Here is an 18,655-nt window from a genome sequence, read left to right on the forward strand (position 1 = left end):
TAGTTACGCCACTGGTTTCAAAGGGAACAGCCCCACAAAATGTTGAAGCTGCCTGACCATCATCGGCACAACTTAAGGGGAGATAAAATAGGTCCAATTTAAATTTAAATACAGTTTTTCTTTTTTTTTTTTTCATGTTTACATTGTCTTAATTAAGACGTATAGAAAGCATCATTGGTTTGCAACATATGTTATGTCCTATGATCGACATGTGTCCCTCTTTCGATTCTCAAATATCTGGTCACCTTATTATAGGTTAGGATTAAAAAATGCCCTCCCCCCTTTTATTTTTTTTTCAAAAGTTATGGATCTGCTAGTGTGGCAGGCCCAAGCAAACCTGGAAGAGACCGGTCATCAGATGAAGAAAACAGCTCAGAACCGAACGAATTAAAAGTGAAATGTTGCGCTCTATCTTCCCGACTGGGAGGTTCAAAGGAATAAGTCTCAATTTAAGGTGTCGTAAACGAGAATCGAACTATGAAACTATTGTCGTTATTTCCCCTTTGAACTTGAAGGTGGAACAAATCTTGATATATTTTGGTATTTCAGTAAGTAGATTCTATGTATTTAAATTTAAAAGATACAAAAATAGCGGAAGCATTTGTAAATATGGACTCCAAGAGCTAGATCTAAACTTAAGTCTAGTTTTTGCACAAAACCGAAACAAAAAGATCTAGACCATCCATAGATATTATTGTATAGAATCTATAGATCTAGATCTAGTCATGAGTAAAGTAAAAAGTGTTTTCATTAAAGAATTTGGTAGTGATGCTGATGAGTCTATACAAACTATCAAGATAAGCGATGCTTTATGTGAAATCCTGGCAAAAGATCCATTTTGTGGTCGATCTGATTACTCCGGTAAATAAAATAATAAAATTAGATTAGATCTAGATCTAGAATATAGACTAACTTACATCTATCGAACACCTTCATTTTAAAGGGAAACTCCGATAGGTTTTCAAATTTTAGTTATTGACATATTTAAATTCTGCGTAAAAAGTTGTAATAGTAAACATTATCATTTTTTATTTAAATGCTCGGAAAATTTTATATTTAATAAATTAGACAGAAAATTCTCCACGCCCCCAAAAAAACGGGGTTCTGCGAGATGTTTTTAGTTTTTAAAAACGTGACGTCACGAAGGTGCTGGCTAAATATAGATCTAGACCTATATAACCGATAAACTCTCTAGTCTAGATCTAGACCTATCGGATCGCATTTATTGTTACGCTTCACAGCTAGATCTAGTCTCCACGTTGATTTATAATCGGTCATTGTTTATAAATCTCTATTTCTACTTGAAGAAAATTAAATATTGTTCTTCAGCTTGTTGCAGTAGTTCCAATCACAAAGATAAAATCAGCAAGTATGCTGATACAGAAATTAGTGTCTCTTTTCATTTGTTTCCAAGAGATGAAGTTTTAAAGGGAAAATGGGGAAAATTTATTCGCCTGAAGAGCAAATATTTTACAAAGGCATTAGCTAATTCCTGTTTATGCTCAAACCATTTTGAGAGAAGCTGTTTCAGCAACTTCACTGCTGTGGAAATGGGATTTAAAAAAAAAATTGAAGTTAATACCAGGTGCAGTACCAACAATACATTGGATTTCCAGGCCAAAGAATTCAATTAATGATACTACTGAGACATTTTAAACAACTGAAGTTCATAAATATAAATGAAATCAGATTTGTGAGCTAGAAATTTACTACGAATACTAGATCTACTATTAAATTTCTTATTTAATAAGTAGATCTATCGTCTACGAAACTCAATTCCAACTTTTTAACTTTTGATCTTGGGGGTGTGTCTCGCCGGCTGAGCCAGCGTCAAGCTCTCTCATCACTTTTTCCATGTCAACCAATGTTAGGTCGAAACAGCACAAAAAAATCATAATTTTCTTACCGTCAAACATACAGTCATAATTTATACACCATTAGAAATTTCTTTTAAAGTATTTTAATGATGTAATAACGAAAACATTTTTTTATCAAAGATAATTTCTTTTTCGCCTCCCTATCAATGAGTATCAATAGGATTTGAGTGCACCGTCGTGACGTCACACAGAAATTCAGTGAAAATCTTACTGTTTTGGATGCGCAGAAAAATTATGTCACAAAAACATCAATTACTAAGTTATTCTTGCAAATAAAAAAAAAAGAATAATATATTCATTATCTATAAATCAAAACACATATTATATCAAAAATTGTCAAAACCATCAGAGTTACCCTTTAAGGTACTTATCGAACACCCAATTGTATTTTTTACAAATTCTCCTTTAATATTTTTATTTCGATGATTATGATGAAACTAGACCATTCTAGATCTATAATCTATGCTATTGACATTGTGCATCGTCCATTTCTTTATTAAAATTTAGATTCTAAATAGTTAAGACTTAAGTTATATTTAATTTCATTTTCACCCGAGGATGATTTTTTTACTTATATTAAGTTATATTCAAAGTGCATCAGTAATATTATATTGGTAAATAATTGGTATAAAAACGTCACTTTTTTTTTTCCTCATCTTGGGACTCTTGGGAAGAGTGAAATGAGTCTTGGGTTAAGGCTAAAGACTAAAGGTATAATTTTTTAATGATTAATGCCAATGATGCTTCAGCTAAACAAAACCTAGATCTATATAATAATTAATATGCTTCTAATTAGGCTGAGAAATATTTGCAACTATTTGTTTAAAGTGTCCCTTGCTTACTTAGACTTAGGTCCTCCCGCGCCGTTCGGCGCATTGGGCGGCAAGCTGTCTCCATAATGATCTGTCACTGGCAATGTCTGAAGCCTCTTCCCATCTGGTGTCCACTGTTCTGAGGTCCTCCATGAAGGTGTGTCGCCAGGTAATACGAGGACGTCCCTGTTTGCGCTTTCCTCGTTTTGGCTTCCATGTTATCGCAACTCTTGGTGTGCGTAATTCATTTTGACGTAGAACATGTCCTGCAAACCTCATGCGACGCTCAGTCACAACCTCACTAAGTGTTCGACTCCCAGTTCGGCAAAGGATTTCCTTGTTTGAGATCCGGTCTGTGTAACTGACTCCCAAAATCCGTCTCAGCCATCTCTGTTGAGCCACATTTAGTCTTTTCTCAATTTTGACAGATGACTTCCATGTCTCACATGCATATGTAGCAGTTGGAATGACAATTGTGTTGAGAAGGTGTATTTTTGTCTCGGGTCCAATGGCTTGGCTAGTCCAAATAGGCTGCAGCCTTTGGAAAATGCTCTCTGCCTTTCCTATTCGGCACGCTACATCATGGTAAGCATCTCCATCATTTGTTATGATGCTGCCAAGGTACGTGAACTTGTCCAGCTCTTCAAGCTTTGACTCGCCAAGTCTGACGGGGACACCCTTTGCCTTATATCCCACTCGCATAATTTTAGTCTTATCCAAGTTTATGCGGAGGCCAATTTTGGGTGCCTCTCTGTCTAGGCTCTCCGTCATTTCTTGAATGCATTTATTTGTAGCCCCGAGTAGTGCAACATCATCAGCAAAGTCCAAGTCCGTCAATTGGAGTTGTTCATGCCATGGAATACCAAAGGCAGTCTGGTTCATTGCTCTCCTCATTATGTAGTCGATGGCTAGGAGGAAAAGGAAGGGAGATAAGATGCACCCCTGTCCCTTGCTACCCAAACATGAAAATTGAGGTTTAAATAGGGGGTGTTCGATAGTTGCTGTTTTTATATAAGCAATCTCAGCATCGTAAAATATCAAACACCATTTTAATGTTAAAAATAAACATCAAAGGGATATAACCCAAAGAAGACAAAATATTTAAATTATATATTTTTTAATTGTTATTTTTTAAAATAATGTAATGCAAAGTACAGATCTATATAAATTACTCATTTGTATCAGCTATTTGTGGTTTACCGTAAATTATTTTTTTAAGTCAATAGATTTACATCAATATGCACTAATTGTACCCATTTTAAAAGCTTGATTGTATGACACATATATATAGTTTGATTGCTATTATCATTATTATGATTGTGTGAGGCATGGAAGTAGAATATATTCCATTGTGTTTTTATTTTTCAGATGCCCCATTCTATTAACTTCTGAATTATGTGTTATAAACCAATACCTAGCGCATGTGCTTGATGTGAAGAGATATTAATAAAACGAAAGGGCAAAGGGGGGGGGTATAGAATGTAGATATGGTATTTTGAAATAAAAATGTCTTTGGCAGGTTAAAAAAAGGGGGGGGGGGAGAGAAACAGTCAAGACACTGTATCCAGAGATCATCAATAATTGATCGATTATTAAAATGTGACGTCAGCCTCAAATACAGAGTCAGTTGTGCCTCTTGATCTAGACCTGTGGCGCCGGGTCTATAAAATTATATATTATATATATTATATATATATTTTTTTATTTTTTTTGCCATAAAGTATGATAAAGCTCATAATGCGCTACAAAGACACTCGTTTGAAACATCACAAATACACAAAATAAAAACAATAACACATTTTATCACTCTCTTATTCTGCCTACACCCCCTTACCCGCGCTTTCTTCTTACACAATTCCTCTCTCCAACATTCACACTTTTTTAGTGCAAAGTAACAACATAAATTTCAAGACTCACTCTAAACGCAGCCACCAGACTAACATACAAAAAAAAAGGTCAGTGATAACGCAACACACAGGTGTAAACCAGGCCATCAACACAACCCCAAAACATTGTCCAAGTTGAAGTAAGAACAATGTTGAGGGGAAAGGGGGAGGAGCCATCTGTCGAGTACCTACGGTCAAGCCGCTAATTAGGTCACAAACACTAGGTGAGATAGATATATAGATATGTTGTTTGTGTGTGTGTGACAAATACTAAGCGTGCTCTAAAATACGTTTTTTTTTGGTCAACCAGGTGGTTTAGGGAGGGCGGATCTATCTACATCTATAGGTAACACGGCTCACAAGCTACCATCAGCCCCTCCCCCGCCCCGATCGAAAAATATCAAGCACTGACTTTTGGGCTGTTACATACACTGAGCGTGCTCAGTTCGGCTGCTAGATACGTACAGCAGCATATGTTTTGTTTTTAGGTCAACCACGTGGCTTGGGGAGGGCAGGATTATCTATTGGCTACCAAAGCTTATTAGGCTCTCCCCCAAATAAATAATATCTGGATTTATTAAGGGCCTTATATCTCAAAATAGCTTCTAATTAGGCCTAAATAAGTACTGGTACGGTAATGTGTCGGTAATGCGTTACTGGGCTTAGCACCTTACACTTATGTGTATCGTCAGTTTCTAAGCAGAGTTGATAGATTCCTTCGTTGTGGAGCATGTGTGGAAATCTGTCTGTCTTGACATGGCGTAAAAAGAAAATGGTATAAATAAAAAAACAATTAAAGATTATAACACTTTTGAAACACCATACTTTTCACAAAATTTTAAGATTATAACACTTTTAAAACACCATACTTCCCGTGTGTTCGATAGTTTCCTAATATATTCGATAAGATAAGATTCTTGAAGGTAGCGGTAAAACGATGTTCGATGTTTGAAAGCATCGACCTGACCCACTTTAACATCAAATATAATTTTAACTATGAGTAATAATAGAATAAAACATGTCTACGAAAAGAAAAATGGATGAGGAGTTCATAGATACAATCAGTTTTTTTCTAGATCTAATACTTACGGAGATACACAAATTCAAACATAAAAAATGTCAGCGACTGAGCTTAACTTGTTCGATAAATGTAAGTTACTCTATATCTAGCTTCTAGATGAAGATATTTTTAAATATTCTAAGCCACTAAGTTAAGCCAGCTGGTAGCCATTTTCAAGTTAGAATTTTTATAGCTCAGTAATGGTCTGACAAAAAAACTTATGGTGCCAATGCTTGGCAATGATGGTATTTTTGGTATCTAGACCTATCATTCTATGAATTCCTCATCATTTTGTCTAGATAAAAATAGATATGATTTAATGTATCACTACACTTAGTTAAAATTAAATGTAAGGTCAAAGAGGTGTAAGGTTGGTGGGGTATCGTCAAGCATGTACTTCTCTCGATCAAATCGATTAGTAAGTTCGATGAGGCTAATGGAAGTCTCCTGAGCAGATCAAAGAAATATATCTTCTTCTTCATTTTTTTATATGTCGGAGGGTTTAGATCAGTAATACTATATATCAAAGGCTTAAATCTTATCTTACAGACGTTACTTCAAAAGAGATGATGATTACATCCTATGCGTCATGCATTTAGTCATGCATATTAACCAATGACCTAAACTCCTCCAAGTCACTGGTTTTCCTGGCTAGCTCAGGCAAACCATTCCTTGCTCTAATAGCACTAAGGAAGAAGGAGCTTTTGTACAAATTTGTCCTAGCATATAAATATAGAACGAGGAATGTGCCTTTATCTTTCTGTCTTTCTTAATACTGACAGTAGCTGTTCTAGAGTTAATAGTTGGAATCTGAAGTGTTGTAGGTCAATATTTATTGTTTTAGATTAATTCATTTGCGGCAAACGATATTTTATAATAATAGTAACATCAATTGCATCTATAAAATAGCTTGAACATTAGATGGTGCCGACTATAGATTAAATTGATGTCTGTAGGCCTGTTATTGAGATTTAGTTTTAGACCTACAGTTTTATTGATCTATTGCATTAGGAAAACCAAATATATAAGAAAAAAACTATTAACCTCCCTACCCAAATAAATAAATAGACTGTGTATTCGACTGATTTTAATAACCTGGTCAGATGGATGTAGTCGGCCTACACATAAATGTAATCCTAGTGTAGTGTATATAGTTGATGATGTTGGCCATCACATGTTTTTTTTTCCCTTGGGCATACACAATAGTGTTGAGTGGTCAGGCAAACCATAACACATTGGCATGGTCAGTCAAGCATTTAGATCTAGTATACCCGTGTATAAATATAAGCATTTAAACATTCTATAACAGACATTATTGGAACGTGGTCCACTTTATGCATATCAATGGCCAACTATCCAGCCATGATATTCGACGGAGCCGAATATTGCTGAATAGCATGTAGATCTAGTATACCTGTGTATATTAGTTACAGAGGTCAAGTGTTTCTTAACACTTCAGCAAATCAACTGTAACATTTATTTACAGTGTAGTATGCTGTCTTTGTATGTTGTGTTTATCCATTCTAGCTAAACAAATGTCAACGTCTATCAATAAATCAAGTGCAAAGGACTTAAGAAATAAAATACAGTGGGTGGGGTGTTTAGCTCTCCCTTTAAAGATAGGCCTGGTCGTGTCTTTTATGCTAATATTCACAAATCTTAGTATAGTAATATAACATCTTAACATGTTAACTAACCCACGCAAAGGTCAAGACAAAATGAAGAAAATGTACCACCAGCCATTGCTGTTATGTATGTAACATGCATTTGTAATGTAAAAATTAATTTCTATTTATATTAACACACCTTGTCTTTATAATAAAAGATGTTTGGTGCATATTCATATAGACCCTATTTTTAAGCACAATATAATGTTTTAAATATAAACATTTAAACATTCTATAACAGACATTAATGGAACGTGGTCCACTTTATGCATATCAATGGCCAACTATCCAGCCATGATATTCGACGGAGCCGAATATTGCTGAATAGTGAAAAAAAGACTGAATATTCGCCAGAAGCCAGCGCTACTATCCATTGCACCCCTTATATAGATCTAGAATATCTTTAGATAAAATCATAAATATTTATTTAGCCTAAAACTACTTCTAGGCTAGTAGTAGTAGTAAAGAACTATTTCCAAGAATCCATAAGTGAAAGAGTTATAACGCCATATTTTTTATATTGAATTGTTTTTAGCTAAATTTAATGGTTAGACTTAGAAAAAACTGAAAGAATCTTTAAAATCCTCATCCGTTCTTATGTAAAATAGTTTTTGAAGTAGGTCTAGATATATTGTTTTCTTAAGCATAGGGCATCTAGTAAAAAATAAATCTGATGTTATGGAGGGTTGGGTTGGTATCAGCAAATGTAACTTTTACCACTCAGTTTTTTTCCCTAACCATCCTACAGCACAGTGTGTAACACTAACCTCTCATATCAATAAAATCATATTTTAAAAGTGTTATTTAAATAGAAAAGTTATTTATTTCCTTTGCTGGATTTCATTTTGTAGGTAACACATATACATGTGGCTGCCTGGTCATGTAGTATGTTCTCTGGACTGTTGTCTCTATGGTCCTGAGCTCGAACCTTAACTTCCCTCATCCCTGCCAACCATCAGGAGTAATGAGTAATGGTTAGGAGTATTGGGATTTAATAATCTTAAATTCTGAAGCAGCATCCGAAACATGTAAAATATATAAATATAAAAAGACTTTAATAACCATATAATATTTTAATTTTGTCTATAAAATTGTATTCTCTATACTAATCTGATAAAAAGAATGAAGAAAAAGTATGTAAGCTTCACTCTATGTACAGTACATCATGATTAATTTATCTAACAGATTTGACAAAACTATTTTCTATTGAATTTAAGCCAAGCCTTCGATTTTTAAAAAAGTCACAGGTCAAAGTAAGTATAATAAATAATGAGGCAGAACAGACCAGTACTATAATTCGAGGTACATATAGCGCACATATGTCTGTAATAGGTGTGATTTTCGTAATATCATTTTCGTGTTAAGTAAGATCATGAATTTTTTTTTTTTCGGTCCCACTAAAGTTAACATACTGATGTACAATGGTAGGGAGAATTTCAAACATTCTAACACAAGAAGGTTGAGAGAATCATGTTAGGAGAGACATTTGAGAGAATAATGTTAGGAGAAACGTTTGAAATGTCTTCTTCAGAAAGGTTTTGAGACAGTATTGTATTAGACACTTCTAACCAAAATGGTATACATTTTAAAAGGTCCTTTTTAGAAGTGAAACATTTCTGACTCAAAATATTTAAATTTTTTAAACACTAGTACAAATGTCATTTTACTTGGTAAAACTTTTATTGATAATTACTTTTTTTTTTTTTGGGCCATTGAAAATTAAATCTACCATCATTGTCGCCCTCTCCTTTTTTTTTTTTTGTCAGGGAGTTGTGCACCCTAGAGAGAACATCCACCATCGGGGTGGTGGGGGGGGGCAAGGGCAATCCTCACAGTGTAAGAAATGCTGTATTGAATGTTTACAAATGTGGTGGGTTGGCACAGAAATAAATTGATGAAAATTTGTATACTGATCTTCATCTTTTTATTTTTGGACTAAAAACCAGCCACTTGCCAATGGCAAACACAAATTTAAAATTAAAACAGTCTCAAAAGTAAACATATGTAGTTTCTAACAAAAGACATCTAATAGTAAATTTAAACCAGAACCATACAAATTTTGCTTATTTCTTTAAATATACTAGAACTAAAGTATAGAACTGTAAACATGTTAATGACAGCATGATAATTTTACACATATTAAACAAGCAATAAAAAAATTGTCTCAATAATTTATGTACACAATCAAACACAATTTAATTTTGTTTTAAATAGTACTTAGTACTGAACTCAAATTTCCAAGTAAGTTCAATAAAGAACATCTGCAAACATTTGACATTTGGAAAAATATTGGCTAGCAAAAAATAAGTTTCCTAGTTAACAAAATGTTTCTCTAAACAACTTAAATAATAAATAGAATTCACTCTGTTGGTTTAGGTCTAGATCTAGTCTGATAAGTAGGCTACGTAATTAAATAATTAAACTACATACTGGTTTTCACAAAATATCTTAGCAACATGGATTATCTATTAAAACTATTTCTAAATGCTTTTTATAATCATTACTAAATACTAATAAAACAATAAAGTGTATTAACCTGACCTGCATTTGTACTTGTAAGAAGACACTGAGTTTATTTTAAAAAGGCCTAAGGGAATATTATAACAATTTGCAGTGGCAATAAGTAAATCTAGTAACCTGCACTGATGGAGGGTGTCAGAGAAATGGGCAGTGTCCACAGTTTTTGCTTTTTAAGTGCAGGACACTCAGAAATCATTTAAGCACAGACCCCCCCCTCCAGAATGTATTTACATCGCTACACACACAAATAAAAATAATGTTGTACCAATTTTGATGCACCCATTAAACCACTGTTCTGGTACTAAAGATCTGAAAGGAAGTGGTCGTCTCCTTTCCATTAGGACTAAAACAGAAAGATTTAAAAACTCCTTTATCCCACTTTCAGTTAGAGTGTTACAAGATCATCTGTCGTCATCGAGAAGTACATAGAAGTCTAATTCATAAAGCGCTGGTTGTGAGTGTGTATGTGTTTCGTGTGTGAATGTTGTTCGAATTTTTTCATCTATATTGTTATTGTACAGTAGTTACGCTGAGGTTGTCAATTGTAGTCAAATTGAATTTCCATTTGATTGGATCAATAAAAATTATTTTATCTTATATTATTGAATTTTCAATCATTACAAAAACAACATATATATTACAGATCTTCCAGGAGCAAGTGTAAATCACAGACATAATTCGAGATCTGGTTCTGGATTTCCTTATCGGAATGCTTCTTTGGAGCAGCAAAAGAGGCAAGAAGCAAGATTGCGCCAGCAAGCTAAAAGAGAAAAAATTGTGCGTGAGCGAGAAGAAAGGAGATCAAAACAGCAACACTATAAATTAGAAAGGCGTAGACAGCAAGAAATAATGAAAACTTTTCAGGAAAGTTTTAAAAAAAAAGATGAAGATTCTGGTCTTATACTAAGTTCTCCTGAAAAGTATTCAACAGGTAAAAATAAAGAAGACAGAGATTCCTTTCTTTATGAAAAATTTAAACTGAACTTGTGCCAGAAAAGTAAGGCCATTTTAACTGACAAAAAATGTGATAAAAAAAGTTTTAAAAATTTACAAAATAAGGAAATGGTTAAGACTAGCTTGAAAAGTGATTTATTCCAAGCAAACTTAAAGGGAATGACTCACACAAATGAAGATTCAAAAAGTGTTCATCAGATAAAAGATTGTGACAATGTATCTTCTTCTTCCCATTTAAAGTTAACATTTAAAAAGACTCCTAATTCTCAGAAAACAAACATAAACAAATCAGGATCTAATATTTGTAGAACAATTCCAGAGATTGTTGATGCAGACAGCAGTACACAAGATATAGTTGTTAGAAGTACAAGAAAGAAGAAGAGAATTTGTTATGAAGAATTACCAGATGAAGATACAGAAGAGGAAGAAGAAGAACCAGTTTTGTCCTCCTCAGAGATGGACAGAAAATGTTTGAATGAAAATGTAAGTTTTCAAAAACAAACTCAACCTGTCAATTTACCTCCAAATTTTTTATTGGCTCCAGGTGGACAAGCTAGTCAAGAGATTCATGTTGATCAAATATCAAACCTTATAAACCATACAGGATGCAGTAAAGTAAACATCTCACCTAATTGTTTTAGTCATAATAATGCTTTAAATTTTGTACAGGATCAAACACTTTTGAATAATACTAATAATCCCAGCAAGTCATTTGCAGAAAGTGTTATTGTAAATCTGAATGATTGCAGTTTACAAGCAAGAATTTTAAATCCTTGTAAACTAAGCACTTCAACAAGAGTTACATCAAACTATACAGGAACTACTGCAATAGTTTCTAATATTCTTCAAAATAATAATAGCACATCTGTGTCTGAAGCATTAAGCCCTAATGGTAGCAACAGGGGGACAAAGAATTGTGATGCAAGAACAGAGACACTTATCAACAAACTCTCACCATTATATCCAACGCAATCTTGTATGAACCAAGTTTCTAGTTGGCATGGTCATTTAAATAGAATTCTTGTAAGTAGTGCAACATCTACAGAAGTTTCAAATCATCCATATTTACATCAAACAATGGCTGAAACCAATCAATTTAACAAACCTCAATCTATAAACAATCATATGCCTTCCTATCACCATAAAATGACAAGTTTGCCACAAACATCTCAAGCACAATTTTCTGCTAGAGAATTACCCTGGAGAAGTTCAGTTAATTGTGATACTAACGGCTTCAACACAATGTCACTACAAAAAAATAATCATTTCCAAAGCCCTGAAATTCTTAGTCCATTGTCTAATAGTTTATCTAAAAATGAGATTAAAGAATCTAGCTGTAGTGAAAATAACAATAAACTTCAGTTGAACTTTAAGTCATTCACCAGTACTGACAAGTTCTACAATAAACAGGCAAATCAATATAGTATTAATTTTTCTCCAGCATCTACTACCCATTGCACAGATGAAAATATAGTTATTGATCCTGCATCTCTTCATAGACAAGTTGGTATACTGCATCCATTTAAAAATCTTAAAACATCAACCAATACTGAAATGAAACAAACTGAAAACACTTATTTAAGTAATCAACAAGACGGTATGTTAAAAATAATGTCTTCTAATAATAGTTTATTCTCCAACCATTATTTTAAAAGAGACATTTCAAAAACATGTGAAAGCCAATCTTCAAACATGAATTCAGAGATGAGCTGTCTTGAAACCAGAAGACATCATGAGCAGATAACCACTGACTGTGATTCTGTATCTAGAAATATTCTCAGTAATATCATTTCTAAAAGAAAGTCTGAGCAGATGAATTCAGAAAGTATATCTGAACTAAGTCATATGTTCACAGACAGTATTTCTAAAGTAAGACAATCTCAAAAACTTGTTGCTAATCTCTTATCTCAAGAAGAATTGGTGGATGAAAGAAAATCTATCTCCACAATGTCATCAAAAAATTTAGCACAACCTATTGCAATGAATGTAGTAAGCTCTACATTAAAAAGCAAAGATGAAAAGGCTCTTAACAAATCTTCATTAGTTTTATCTAAACTAGACAATACCAGTAAACAATTTCATGAAATAACTTTGAAGTCTCCTCTTACTTCTTCAGCAGTAGTACCAAATAACAAATCAAACCTTGAAGTAATTGAATGCAAAAAAACATTACCAGTTCTTTGTAATACCAGGAAAGAAAGTACAATCCACAGCCAGTCCTCATCTCTGCCTCAGGTTGCTGTTGTTATTGAACCACCTGTTTTGCCAAAAAATACTTTAGAACCATTACCATCAAGGCATGTTTCTGACTCTAGCAATAATATAAGTTCACAGTCTGATTGTTTGGATAACAGAGAAATAGAAAGTCAGTTTACTGTAACAGTATCATTACCAACAGTAAATTTAAACCACTCTGTTGAAATTGAGCCTGATCTGTCGTTAGTGAAATGTGAAGATGGTGGAATACCAGTAAGCTTGCACTTAAAAGAGATTATTGATCTTAGTGTTGAAATTGAAGATGTTATACCACAAGATAGAAATCATACTGCTTTCAATGAGACAGATATAAGTAAAAAAGTAGTGCCAGTAACTGAATCCTGCCTACAGAAAGAAGATATCAGTATACCTGTAGCAAGTGTTGAGTCAGTAATTTCAAATGAATCTAGTCTGGAGCCTTCATCGCTACTTCACCATGGGCCTAGCAGAAACAGTTTGACAAACATTTCAACAGCACAACAAATATCCTCAACTAGAGTTCAACAAGTCATTGCTAAAATTGCTTCTTGGTCTAAAGTTCAAGTACATAATTGGTTGAAAGCTCATCATATGGATAAAATCTGTCCAAAGTAAGTCATTATTTGTTTTGCTATATTAAATTATGATAAATCATGTCATTGGTCACCAACAACAATGAAAGATGTTTTTTTACACAGTTCAGTTGCTTTTGAAACAAATTGTAGTAGAGATAAAAATAGCTTACAAAAGTCCCATGTAACTAAAAAAAAATGCAGACTTTGCATTAATCAGAATCTAGATAAATCTACATTTTTTCTCAGATCGATAAAAAGTAGAAAAAAGTGAATTTAATTTGGAGTAATTTGTACATTATTAAATGCTTTTTTAAAAAAACATTTTCACTATGGATTTACTGTGCAACTCATTTAGATGTCTGAAATATTCTTTCTCTCTATATACATATGTATAAATACTAGCATTACAGACTGGCTACTCCTGTTGATTTGTTTGCAGGTTATTGACTGTTTATTTAGGCCGGAACATCCCCTCCTTTTTTTTAAACTTCCGCATTTTAATGACTCCCCTATCAAACTTTTTAGCCTATGAATTCTATTATCTGTTAACCCCCCCCCCCCCTCCCCATTTCCACTCTTAAATTCATTACATAAATGGAGTTTCAATCTCTTTATAACCTTTATATCTTTGTGCTGCATAGGCGTATCTAGTAATGTGCGGATACGGGCCATCAAATGTTGAGGGGCATCAAACTAAGGACAAACTTTCTAGTAAAAACTACCCATGTATATGCATGAACAATCAAAAACTACTTTTTATATTTATAAATTATTTATTTTACTACTTTGCTAATGTTCTATTAGATACTCTTTCTGAAGTTAAATATAAACTGTAGACCAACTGGAATTAAATTGACTAACTTTATTTAAATGTCTGAAAACAACACACTTTTAGTCCACTTTCTTTTTAGGCACATGGTACATGTTCAAAGTCAGGTAATAATAAGCAGACAGTTTAATTGAAAGTGCAAAAAATTACGGGAGGTAGGTAAGGCAAATGTATTATGTGAGCATTATGATTTGAAGATATAAAAAAAAGGACGCTCACCCAAAAAATATCATTGTGAATATCAAATATTTCGGTTAAGATTAAAAGCAGAAAAGTCAGATAGTGTTTACAAATATTTTAACTAAATAAGACTTTGTTAAGGCAAAGAGCTTGGGGTGTGTGTGAAGAAGTGATCCTTGAATTTACGGGCGTTAGATTTTGAGGACCAAATGAATGTATGGGAGAGCGCTTACATGTGGACTTTTTATGTTTTGTAAATTAATTTTGTAAATTATATTTAATTTCTTTTTTTTTAAGAATGGACATTTCACCTAGTTATTCCTTAATAGTAATAATAATTTAATTTATAAAGCTTTGTTAACAAACATAATGAAGGCTCAAGACACTATAATAACACTTACAAACAGATTTAATCACAAAAGTTATAATGACCAAACTAACAAAAGTTTTGAACAGATAGGTTTTGATGCTCTTCTTGAATTTAGTGAAGCATGTTAGTCTGAGATCAAGGGGAGCAATTTCCAAATCATCCACAAAAAAAAGCCCACAAACCATAACTTTTAAGGGAGAAATGTGACACTACTAGAAGTGAAGAATCCTTGGAGCTCAGGGCTCTCGGCTAGAGCTCTGAGAGACGCATGGGGATACCAGTTCACTTTATTACACGGGTACTACATTCCTTTTCTGTAGATTTACTGATGACAAAATGTGGCCACATTGTAGTCGATTCTTGCTTTCACAGGAAGCCAATGAAGTGTATGCAAGAGAGCAATAACAGAATCACATCTTGTTTTTCGTAGAACTATTCGTGCAGCATTGTTATGATTTAGCTGCAACTTAGAGATTTTGATATCGGGTATACTTGCTAGCATAGCATTGCTGTTGTCAAGGTGGGAGAGTATGAATGCCACAACTAGCTTTTTTGTTGACTGTTGTCAAATCTGGCCTATTCTATGCCACAACTAGCTTTTTTGTTGACTGTTGTCAAATCTGGCCTATTCTATGCCACAACTAGCTTTTTTGTTGACTGTTGTCAAATCTGGCCTATTCTGCGCAGATAGAAACCATTGAGCTGACTTACGATGGGTCAAAAGACAGAAATGAGTCAAAGAAAACTCTAGGATTGCAAACTACATGCATGGATAAAAGAAACTTGGCAGTTTGTAATGAAACCCTTGCAACTGTTTCGATGATTTTTGTTGCCAGATGCTTCACATCAGAGGAATTGAGAAGTCGTATGAGTCATCGGCAAAGAAGTTGTACAAAATGCCAATTGTCTGTAAGTGGCTGTATGACACTGCCGAGTGGATATGTACTTAGGGTCCTCCGTACTTCAACGGTAAGCTTTTTGACACTGTCTCATTAATCACAACACTTTGGGTGTGTTGTCAGGTAGGATCCAAGCCACGGCAGGACAATTTGTGCTAAACCAAAAGTGGCTGAGAATCTGGCCATCACAATGTCATGGCTGCGGACAAGTCCATCACGGAAAGGATTGATAAGTGGCCAATATCGGAGTTGCGAAGTAGGTCAATCTCATTCAGTACCCTGACTACTGCTGTCTCTGTGATTGAAATTCTTCTGTGAGACAGTACCGTTTCAGTTGATAAATAATTAGCACTAACACAATGCACTCCAGAATATTTGATAGGAAGGAAGCGATAGTTTTTTTGACAGTCTGGTTTGAGATTATTTTTTTTTTTAATAAAGATCTGACACTGCATTGCTGTGGTACAATCACTAAAATCAGTGAAGAGTTCTTAGCAATTGTTGGATTTAGGGTTAGCGGTTCCTTAACATAAGCTTACATTTGGAATAACTTTAGAATTTACAGCTCAAAAGCAATACAGAGCCCTTAAAATATTTGGATATTGAATTGGAGAAGCCGAAGAATTGTAAGAGATATATTTATGACTTTTTTTTTCGGTGGGAGTATATTATCACATTAGTATTTTAAAATCAAAATTTTAAATATTTCAATTATAATTATATTGATTTTAACATTTGAATTGTAACTTAGATCTATATAGTTTTTTAGCATCCCAATTGTTTTTCAATGGAATGGGGAATAGTTTTTAAGGATTAATGGGCAGGACATAGCCCAAAATTGTTTTGAATGTTCCTTCAGAACTGAAGATTATTGCATCCTAGCCCAAATATCTTCCTAAAGATGTTAGGGAAGCAGCAAAATGAGAGCAATTGTGCAAAAATATATATATATATAGCTATTACATTTATGCATAGGCTATAAGAATTCGTGCAACGCTTGTCATCCCCTGTCAACTCTCTCATGTGGAAAAATATTTTTTTTCCTTTGACTTAATTCGGAATGATTTTATTAAATGAAATGCTATTATAAGAACTTGTGCAAAAATGTTTAATTACCCTTGTCAACTCCCTCGTGTTAAAAAAAGACATTTTTTTTAGTCTAACTTACCCATGGTGAAAAGGTTTTTTCCTTTAAGGTCATTCGGACTATTTCTCATCTATGGTTAGTTGGGGGCCGTCTCAGAATTTGTCAAGTGTTATCATTTGTAATTTTCTTTAATTTTATAGTGTTGTATTAGGTCTCTTGGTATATGGAAGCATACACATAGGATTTTGTTTTACACCTTAATAAATAATTCAAGATTTAAATAATTGCTTTTCAATCAAATATTCTGAAAACCCATTAATAATGCAATTTAAAAAATTCCTTTTTTTCCCCAGTTTAAGTGACCTTGATGGAGAAGGCCTCAAGAGATTGGCATTACAGTACATGCATGACTCTGATTCTTTCTACACGGGCGTAAAGAAAAGTTTGGGATTGAGTCTGTTTCAAACCTTAGTTATTTGCCGTAGCATGAAAGAACTTACTGACGTGGATGATTAGAACCAAATGTATTTTGAATTTCTAGTCAAGTAGTTTTAAAAATGAAAAACAATTCATTTTCTCTTTCTACATGATTTAAAGATAAACATAATTCATTTTGTTTTATAAATGTCTTTAAATTGCTCTAATAATTTATGAAATTTAATTAGTTATTTGGCAATGTTTTTTTTTCTTGTTTGTAAACACAAAGAGTGTAGAGCAAACTTTTTTTACTTATTTATGCTTGAAGGTGACACCACTGATAAATAAAAAAAAAAATTTTTGTTACTGTATTCCTAATGTGCATCTTATGTTTGTATGAATTATACTTTTGTTTTAAATCCTAATTTATTTTAATTTTACACAAGACTTAAGAAAGTATACGCAGTCCATTGGTTGGAAAATAATTTATTAATTAGGATGAAGTACTACATTGGTTAGTGTTAAATGGGAAACAATAAAACTTCACACAAATTATGATTCTTCTTGACTCTTTGTACCTGGTACTGGTTTAGAAATGTTTTGTACATATCATACTAAAAGCTTTGTTTGATGCCCCCCCCCCCCTTTTTTTTTTTAAATCATTCACTTGGAACTGTCATGCAAAATGTTTGGGCAGAAAGTAATAAATAGTATGTTAAAGCTCACAAAAAAAAAATATTTCTAGTTGACCCAAAAAAAAATGCCGTCTTAAAAGCATTAAAGGACTGAAAGAAAATTCAAATTCATTTGTATTTTTTAAAATAAGTATGCTTTTGGATTAGTGATTTCATTCCAATTTGAATAAGAAACATGTTGCCTTTTCAATAGCATCTTCAGCTGCTTACATTTGAATGGATCTTCTAATCTATAAGCACAAAGGTCCTTATTTTTTTATTCATTTACTGACGTCAAGTGGAAAAATAATCAATGATGGCAAGACAATAATATATTCAGGACATGACAAGGAGCACATTGGTGGTGTAGGAATCATCATGTCTAAAATAGCAGCTTCAGCGCTAATTGCTTGGAAGCCGGTCAGTGACCGCATCATTACAGCTCGACTCCAAACAAAGCAAATTAAAGTCACTACCATCCAAGCTTATACCCCTACAGAGGATGCAGAAGATACCATCAAAGATCAGTTCTATAATCAACTACAAACCACTCTTGATGAAACACCTACTCACGACCTAATTCTACTGATGGGAGATTTTAACGCCAAAATCA

The 18,655-nt window shown here is 33.5% G+C and overlaps 1 protein-coding gene across 2 annotated transcripts; it reads left to right on the plus strand.

The window, feature by feature from the left end:
• The first annotated feature begins 598 nt into the window (after positions 1-598).
• Positions 599-17,923, plus strand: LOC106070897 (homeobox protein 4-like). Of its 2 annotated transcripts, XM_056004135.1 has the most exons (4): positions 599-861; positions 10,466-13,622; positions 14,498-14,570; positions 17,305-17,424. In XM_056004135.1, the coding sequence occupies exons 1-3, from the start codon at positions 726-728 to the stop codon at positions 14,547-14,549; spliced, it is 3,345 nt and encodes a 1,114-aa protein (XP_055860110.1). In that variant the 5' UTR covers positions 599-725; the 3' UTR covers positions 14,550-14,570; positions 17,305-17,424. The 2 variants fall into 2 exon arrangements, with proteins under 2 accessions (XP_055860110.1, XP_013086339.2); XM_013230885.2 differs by lacking the exon at positions 14,498-14,570 and having other exon boundaries at positions 17,305-17,923.
• The last annotated feature ends 732 nt before the right edge of the window (positions 17,924-18,655 follow it).

This window comes from Biomphalaria glabrata, chromosome 11, assembly GCF_947242115.1.
Source record: "Biomphalaria glabrata chromosome 11, xgBioGlab47.1, whole genome shotgun sequence".
In the NCBI taxonomy this organism is placed as follows: domain Eukaryota; kingdom Metazoa; phylum Mollusca; class Gastropoda; family Planorbidae; genus Biomphalaria; species Biomphalaria glabrata.

What these genes read in the sequence shown, in the direction of transcription:
- LOC106070897 (XM_013230885.2), top strand. Translation starts at nt 726, where the DNA reads ATGAGTAAAGTAAAAAGTGTTTTCATTAAAGAATTTGGTAGTGATGCT. An exon ending in TGGTCGATCTGATTACTCCG is followed by an intron (nt 862 to 10,465) that starts GTAAATAAAATA and finishes TATATATTACAG; the next exon opens with ATCTTCCAGGAGCAAGTGTA. An exon ending in ATGGATAAAATCTGTCCAAA is followed by an intron (nt 13,623 to 17,304) that starts GTAAGTCATTAT and finishes TTTTTTCCCCAG; the next exon opens with TTTAAGTGACCTTGATGGAG.